This window comes from Arachis duranensis, chromosome 3 (genome assembly GCF_000817695.3).
Source record: "Arachis duranensis cultivar V14167 chromosome 3, aradu.V14167.gnm2.J7QH, whole genome shotgun sequence".
Lineage (NCBI taxonomy): Eukaryota > Viridiplantae > Streptophyta > Magnoliopsida > Fabales > Fabaceae > Arachis > Arachis duranensis.
The window spans coordinates 93,545,892-93,554,761 of NC_029774.3; the positions used below are offsets into that span (position 1 = coordinate 93,545,892).

Below are 8,870 nucleotides of genomic sequence, written 5' to 3' on the forward strand. Positions count from 1 at the left end.
CAAATAAAATTTATTTTTTTAATATATATAATTTATAATTTATTAATATAAAATTATAAATTATAAATTATATTTTTATTATTTGAGTCATACTAAACGAGAGACATGATTAACAAGATACGTGGGGAATGCACATTGGTTTTCTTACTGCCCTAAACGTCAATAATGTTTGACCCGGAAACCATTCCCACCCTTTTTAACGTTTTGCTTACCAACTTTGATCTTCAAACAATACTATTTACCCCATGTTAAATGTTCCTTCTTCAACAATGCCTTGGTAAACACTCCCTTCCATAATTTGCGTACTCATGTAGTCCACCCGTCCTGGAATATTTTTGTTTAAAACGTTAGACCTATAACTGTGGCATTAATAATATTTTCAAGGGCAATTTACGTATCTAAATTGTTTGAACTCTAATATTACGCAAATATATTGTTTCTAAATTCAATACGCAAATGCATTGTTTTACTATATTATGTAAATTGCTACTGCAATTTTCAAGGGCAATTTATGCATTTAAATTGTTTGAGCTCCAATATTACGCAAATACATTGTTTCTAAATTCAATACGCAAATACATTGTTTCACTATATTATGTAAACCACTACTGGCAGTAGCGGTTTATAGTGTGCATAAACCGCTACTACCTGCCGCGGTTTATGTGTGGGTGTGAGTGAGTGTAAACCGCTGCTGCCAGCAGCGGTTTACGTGCGTGTGTGTGAGTGTAAACCGCTACTACTAGTAGCGGTTTACGTGTGATGCTTTGCCTATATAAATCGTGGTTGTAGCCGCGGATTATGCATTTAGATGGTTTGTGGAGTTTTTTAGAGAGAGAAAATTCTAGAGAGAGGTCAGAGCAAGTTGTGAGCGGGCCCGAGGTTTCTCAACGGCGATTTCTGGCGAGTTATCATGGCAGGCAGGACCTTGTACCGACTGAACGGTGTTGCGCATATTGCCGGTTCTATTGGTGACGAGGTTAGTTAACATTTATTTTTTTCTAGGCTTTGCATATGTTAGTCAGAAAAATGGTAGGTTAGGTAGACGAATTAGAATTTATAGATTATTCCCTCTAGTTTGAAAATAGGCTTCGCATGCTAGGATGTTAGTTCACTCATTTTGGTTTAGTAATTTGAGTTTTTCTTGGTAAGTTATATATATGCCTAGTTACCTGAATTTCAAATCCCGTCAATGAATGTTATGCTATATGGTGTTGGTTTAGTTTAGGGAAAGGGATAGTCGATGTTAGTGAATTATTATAGTTTGTTTAGGATATTTGTATGATATGAAGTTTTAAATTTTAAAGCTGTACAATATTTTAAAATTTCTGGATGTTATTTAGTAAAGTATGTGTGTTGTTATTTTCCATATCGTGACTAGGGAATTTTTTTTAATACTATATAGGAGAATTTGTTGATGGTTTAAGGTATTCGTATACGGTTAGATATGGGAATTTGTTTAAGGATAGGAGAATTTAATTGGACTCTGTTTTTCTTTGTTGTTCTGTGCAGCCCACTAGGTGTATATACAGTGTGAGACGGCAACAGAATATGCCCATGCATGACAGGATCATCCCGTATTTAGAGAGGACTGGATTGTACCATTTGGCAAGGCTAAACAGCCAATGATTCTGGTTGGATGAGCCACTTGTTAATGCGTTCGTTGAGAGGTGGCATCCTGAGACGCATACGTTCCACATGCCTTTCGGAGAATGCACAGTGACATTGCAGGACGTGGCATTTCAGCTAGGGCTGCCTATGGATGGAGAGGCTGTGAGTGGTTGCCTTGGTGAGTTTGAGACATACATGGAGGGTGGCCGACCAGCTTGGGAGTGGTTTGAGGACCTATTCGGTGAGCGGCCTCCACCGAATAAGGTCAAGCAGATGACAGTACACTTTACATGGTTTCACGAGAGGTTTAGGGTGCTACCACCAGATGCGAGCGAGGAGACTGTCCGCATCTACGCACGGGCCTACATCATGATGCTGTTATCGACTCAGTTATTTGGGGACAAGAGTGCGAACCGGGTACATATACGGTGGTTGCCATTTGTTGCAAACCTTGATGACATGGGCAGGTATAGCTGGGGGTCGGCCGCTTTGGTGTGGCTGTACCGATGCATGTGTCGGGTAGCGAACAGGAATGTGACTAATCTTGCGGGCCCGCTACAGTTGCTACAGAGTTGGATATTTTGGCGATTTATGTCTTTGAGGCCGGCCGGGTTTGAGGTTTTCTCTTTCCCGCTGGCATCCAGGTATGGGTTATGCTTTTTTAGTTTTAACAAATTTCTTCGGGTTTTTTTTAAGTTTGTGTCTCATATGACTTAAATTTAGGTAGTCTGCCTACTTACCTCCTAACGATGGAAAGGAGCAGCGGGTCATTAGGTATCGGCTTGCGTTGGATCGATTGACCGCTCATGATGTAAGTTTTATAGCAGTTAGAGTTTCATTTTTTGTTTGCTCTCTATTCGTGACTAGATATATAGTTGTTGTTGTAATGAATGATGAGTTCTGAAATTTCAGATTGTATGGGAGCCCTACTCCGCGCTTGATGTACTTGCCGTGGTCCATCCAGAGATACTTACAGAGGAGCATAGTCGCATGTGGCGAGCCGTGACTACTTTGATATACTTTGCGATCATCGAGTGGCATCAGGTTGACAGGGTTGTTCCACAGTTGGGTGGAGTACAGCATATCCCCGAGGATGCTTTGAACGCAGACTGGCTACATGCTAAGGATGGTAGGGGAGGGGATAGGTGGTTTCCCCACTACTATCGGGTATGGCATGAGCACTGGGGGAACCGACTTAATGCAGTCATTTCCATTGAGCGAGTGGCAGATCCTGGCCCATCTGCTGATTACCTAGATTGGTGGTACCGCGAGGGTCAGCGGTTCCTTAGCCCGGGGGCTGCATTCGCGGATCCTAAAGGCACCCAAATACCTCCAGAGGCATTTCAGAGAGGATCCTCCCAGGTCCCACGCAGATCATAGCTACCTGATATGCCAGACAACCGTCGTGTTGAGAGACGCCATCGTGTTGGTACTAGGGACACCGGTCGAGAGTGGAGGTGGTTACGTGATGCGATGCAGGAGGATGATGCAGGCGGAGAGGCTAGAGCTGAGGTTGATCACCGTGTTTGTCGGTCTAATGCCAGACGTGGGAGTACAGCGGATGCTACACAGTTCGGAGGTGGAGTTAGTGGGATCGCAGCGACTGAGGCTGGAGGGGAGACATTCACCAGCAGATCTTACTCTCAGATGCCGGAGTTGACGCCGATGATGACTATGGATTTAGATGATCAGCTGGTGAGTCCACGGTTTTATGCAGACTTTGCTGAGTTGATTAGGGATGATGCTGGCACGTCAAACGTGCAGTTTGGTGGCCAGTCTTACCAGCAACAGATGCCGGAGGTGCAAATGGAGACCGCAGCTTACCAGCCACATATGACGGAGATGCATTCCCTGCCACCTGATTATCAGGGTCAGTACGGGGTGGATCTGAACGTGCCTGCAAGTAGCCCGTTGGATACTTGGTTCACCATGGGGGGCACCCCCCAGTCCGCGATCGGGTTAGACCATGCAGGTGATGACATTGGACGGGAGGCGGCCCGACCGACTCGAGTCAGGCGTCTGGCTCGATGTGGGACAGGATCTCATCTCCTTGGTGACTTTCATGATGCTGCTAGAGATGATCGCGATGGTTAGCACCATGTGTTGTTGTTTTCCATTTGTCATTATGTTGTTTATGTTCCGCTTACGGACTTTATGTTTATTCCCGTTGGATGATTGTTATTTTGGTTAGTTTTTACTTTATGTTTATGTCGATGGACTTTATGTTTATTCTCGTTGGAGGACTTTTACTTTGGTTAGTTTTTACTTTATGTTTATGTTGATGGAATTTATGTTTATCGATCGTATAGCTTTGATGGAAATTAAGCACGATAAGTCTATAAAAGTGAAAAATAACTACTAAAACTATCATTAACATTGAAACCAATAAGACTTAAAACTCATAACTGATACAAGCAGACACGTTTGTAATCACGAAGACTACGACAAACGAACTAAATAAAGATAAATCTATATCCCGCTAGTAGAACCTCGCTGAGGGCAAACCCTTCGGGTATGACCGGGCTGCCTGCACAGGCCACACTTCTTAGGTCGGCTGGTGTCGGCTTCGTCCATGTTGTTGCGGATGCGGGTGGACCGTGGTCGTCCTTCTCTTGCCCTTCTCATGCCCGGGTCGGGGATCACTGTCGGCCCGTCATATGGTGGCCAAAGCCCCTCTGGAATACAAGGTGAAAAGGACATCTCATACACCTTAAAGACCTCAGACATGGTGTACACCTCATCGACATATGTGGCCCAATCTAGCCGTGACTGCGCACAGCATGCGAGGGCATGACAACAGGGGTAGTGCAGCGCCTGGAAGTATCCACAATCGCAGGTGCGATCCCTTAGAGAAACCCGATAGGTACCCAAAGAGAATTTGTCGGTGGGCGTTGTCTCAGCCACTGTATAGTCAAGGTGATGTCTATCAAACACAGTCACCGTAAAGCACCTCGAATCCTTCAGATTACGCTCGATGGCCTTAACTACTGCCTGTGAAAACCGGTGACCGGACCCTAACTGTGCCTTTGCCGTTTGCCCCCGGACAACAAACAACTCGGCCAGCCGGAGATATGTCGACTTAACTAGAGACGTCACGGGTAGGTTTCTTGTGCCCTTCAAGACAGAGTTCACACACTCAGAAATGTTGGTCGTCATGTGACCGTATCTTCTCCCCCCATCCTTGTGCTGTGTCCACCTCTCATACTCCATTCTGTTTGCCCAATCACACATGGCCGGGTTCTCCGTCCTCATTATATCAAACCAATAGTCGAATTCTGCTTCCGTCTTTGCATACGCGGCATTTACCAGCCATCTCCTCGCATCCTGTCCCTTGAAAGTGAGGGCAAAATTTGCAGCAACATGTCGAATACAAAATGCCCGATAAGCATGGGGAGGTTGCCAACCACTATCGGGGGACTCTAGTGCAGCCTTGATGCCGTTGTGTCTATCAGAGATCACGAGAATACCTTGCTGTGGAGTGACATGCCTTCTAAGGTTCGAAAGAAAGTATGACCAAGACTCTGCGTTCTCCCCCTCCACGAGTGCAAACGCAATAGGCAAAATATTCGAGTTTCCATCCTGTGCGATCGCCAACAACAATGTCCCGCCATAATTGCCATACAGGTGTGTGCCGTCGATGCTTACCAGCGGCTTACAGTGGCGGAAAGCCTCAATACACGGAGGGAATGTCCAAAACATCCGATGAAAGAAGACTCTATCTTCGTCAACTTGGTCACCCACCCTAACCGGGGACGTCTTCAGTAGAGCAATGGAACCTTCCATCGTGCATGTGACCCCAAGGATCCACCGAGGCAGATCAGCATATGACTCCTCCAATCGTCATATATTTGCGCTACTGCCTTCTGCTTCGCCAACCACACCTTCTGATAACTAGGCCTGAATCCATAAGTCGCCTCCGTCGCCTCTTGCAACACCTTAATAGACACCGATGCATAAGCTCGAACCAATGGATAAATCCTCGCACAGATGACATGATAATCAAGCTGCTTGTGGTCGCTTGATATCGATGTGGCCATACACGTGTGCGGACCGTTGTACCTCCTAACTTCCCATGTGCTCTTCCTTTTCCGCATGACTATCCGAATCAACCACGTGCACCCGTTACCAAACTCCTTGCATCTCCCTTGGTATTTCAGATTGTCCGACTCCATAACCTTGTACTCAACTCCACGCCGAATACTGTAATCTTTTACACTCAACACGGCTTTCTCTTTACTCTGGAAGGATTGGCCAATCTGAAATTCAGTCATAGATGTCCCATCATGCATCCCCTGCCCATCGAATGTTGCATCAGCATTTTGCTGTTGGCTGATGGCTTCCAAGTTCAAAGAAGAGAGGTGGGGAGGGTACTCCTGTGTTGCAGAACCGGAACCTCCATGGGCTGAACGTCCACCTCTTGGAATATCATCATCACTGTCCCCACCAATATTGACAGGCTCCTCATCTGAATCATCGTCAAACAGTGCATTCTCAACTCGATCCGGTCCGGCATCGCATTCAAAATCAGGAACAACAGGACCAACATATGCATGAACAGCCCCAACACGTTCGGGCTCCGCATTCGGAACTGCCACTGCTACCACAGGCATCGATGTTGATGCACCACCAGCTGAGGTCGACTGAGAATTAGGTGCCGATGCCCCAGAGCTATCCACACCATCTTCCAACTTTGCAAACAGCTCAGTTACCCTCACCTCCGGAAAACTACGCCTGCAGTGAAACAAGACCTGCAAGTCTTCATCCGACCCGATCACGAAGGTCTCATATCTCACACCAGTTGAGACAACATCAATGGGAATCTTGTAAAATAATTTTTTTACCCACTTCGTCCCACAGGTACCGAGCTTCCGTAATATGCTTTGCTTAATCTCCGCCAATGTATTCGACGATCGGATAAAAACACTAAGCGGTTCTCTATCTGTGAATTTTACACCATGCCTTTTGCTCTTTTGAATTTTTCCAGAACAGTGAACCAGAGCCACAAAACTATCCTCCCCCTCCATTTGTGAATAACACTCTACCTCTCCACATTTGGCCCCTCTACGGTTTATATAGGCAGCCTCATTCAGCCCATCACACGTAAACTGCTACTGGCAGTAGCGGTTTACACACACACGTAAACCGCTACTGCCAGTAGCGGTTTACACTCACACACACGCACGTAAACCGCTGCGGTTTACACTCACTCACACCCACACATAAACCGCGGCAGGTAGTAGCGGTTTATGCACACTATAAACCGCTACTGCCAGTAGCGGTTTACATAATATAGTGAAACAATGCATTTGCGTATTGAATTTGGAAATAATGTATTTGCGTAATATTGGGGCTCAAACAATTTATATACGTAAATTGTCCTATTTTCAAGCTCAAGATTTAAGGACAGTTATTTTATATAAAATTAATAGTTAAAATTTAAAAACTATTATATAATAAGTTAATTAAATTTATTAAATTATTTGAGAATTTTAAATATTAACTTTGCATATAAATTTTTAAAATTTGAGAATTTTAAATATTAATTTTGCATATAAATTTTTAAAATTTAATATAATTTTTTATGAAAAAATAGGGAAGGTACCTGGCTTTTGCGCATGTTAAAAAAGGAACTGTTCACACACAAATTTTAAATTATTGAAACAGAAGAACAAACATTTATATGAGTAGAAAATTTTCAGAATTTTTGTTACATTTTATTTTTTATTATTATTAAGCGGATTGGTGTACGAGTCAAAAATAACTAAGCTAAAAATGGAAGAGCCAAGGAATAAGAAGCAATTCAGAAGAGAAGAGATGGTGTAAAGTTGACTCATAGGTAATAAGTAGTTAAAAACTAAAAAAAATGCTATAATTCACAAGTGCATCATCATCATGCAATGCTGGACAACCCGATACCAAACCCTCATCAATATTCAGAGGAGTTATCATCATCCATTTCATGTCTCGCTATATATGATTCTCTATCTTCACCGACACCTTCCCAAATATAATCATATCTTATCATATATCCTTAAAAAATATATATCTCAATTTTTATTTTACAGAGGATAGATTAAACCTTAAACTTACTTTACTGCTGTTGGTGTAGCTGAATGGTAAGCAACTCGTCTATAACTAAAATTCATATTTTTTTCCCTGGTTAATGCTACATTACTTCAGGATAGTAGTAATTAAATTTAAAAGAAAGGAGAGAAACTGAGAAAGAGAAAATGACAAAAAAAAAATATATAGTCAAAACTCAAAACAAAAAAAAAGACCGTGAGCATGTCAGAGTGCTTTATTCCCAACCGCAATCAACGGCTTCCGCCGAAAATGAGATTAAATTGCCAAATCTCTTTCTTTCACACACCCTCCCTCTCAATTCTGAATCCCACATTTCCCTATTCTTTCTATTCTTTTATTTTCTTTATTATTTTACTTTTTAAAAGGTGGAACACAAAATATTGACACGTCGTGCATAAGTCAAAGAAGCAAGTTTCCAGAGTGACTGGCAAGCTCCGGTTCTGGCACGCTAGTAAGCACGACATTTCTCATTTCCCAACCCTTCAGTTCACTCTCTCCAACATTTTAAAGTTTAAACTAATAATTTAAAAAAAGAAAAGTATAGTTGAATAATAAAAATATTAAACAATGTAAATAATAGTCAATAGATATATCGAATGTTCATTTTATTAGTGTATAAATAGTTATTTTAATATTAAAATTTAGAGGATTAATTTAAAAATATAGTGTGTTTTTATTTAATTGGTGGTTATTTATATTGTTCAATAAAGTCATTGTCTCCTTAATATTCCCCTTTAAAAAATAACACCGTTACATATTTTGTATTTTTAAAACAATAATCCTAGGAAATTAAGATGGTTCTAACAAAAAATCAGTCAAATATTATTAGATAAATTCAAAATTTTTATGTAGATGGTGTTTATGTTAGGCATTAAGATGTTTTTTTTTTGTAAATTTGATGATTCTGAATCTGTTTTCTAATTTATCATGTTTTAGATATTTGGAGAGAAAATGATGGTGAAGAGACGGAAACTAATTGAATCAGTTTCCGTAATTCACGTTGCAATGATACTGAACGTATCTCCTTCTAATTTGAATGTGGTGAAACATTTAATAACCAATATTTTAAATCATAAATAAATAAAACAAATTACTATATTTATAATTAATTAAGTTGTTCCATTTTTAGTTGATTTTGAGTTGATTCCATATACTTTTTCTTTTTAAAATGATTGAAT

The 8,870-nt window shown here is 41.6% G+C and overlaps 2 protein-coding genes across 2 annotated transcripts; both read right to left on the reverse strand.

Moving 5' to 3' along the window:
- Positions 1-4,077: 4,077 nt before the first annotated feature.
- Positions 4,078-5,307, reverse strand: LOC107479753 (uncharacterized). Its single transcript, XM_016099858.1, has one exon. It carries the CDS (start codon positions 5,305-5,307, stop codon positions 4,078-4,080), a length of 1,230 nt encoding a protein of 409 aa, XP_015955344.1.
- Positions 5,308-5,366: 59 nt separating this feature from the next.
- Positions 5,367-6,632, reverse strand: LOC107479752 (uncharacterized). The gene has a single exon (XM_016099857.1). The coding sequence runs from the start codon at positions 6,630-6,632 to the stop codon at positions 5,367-5,369; it is 1,266 nt and encodes a 421-aa protein (XP_015955343.1).
- Positions 6,633-8,870: the final 2,238 nt, after the last annotated feature.

Bases quoted from the DNA above. Each gene is read 5' to 3' on its own strand.
- LOC107479753 (XM_016099858.1), bottom strand. From the start codon at position 5,307: ATGTTTTGGACATTCCCTCCGTGTATTGAGGCTTTCCGCCACTGTAAG.
- LOC107479752 (XM_016099857.1), bottom strand. From the start codon at position 6,632: ATGGAGGGGGAGGATAGTTTTGTGGCTCTGGTTCACTGTTCTGGAAAA.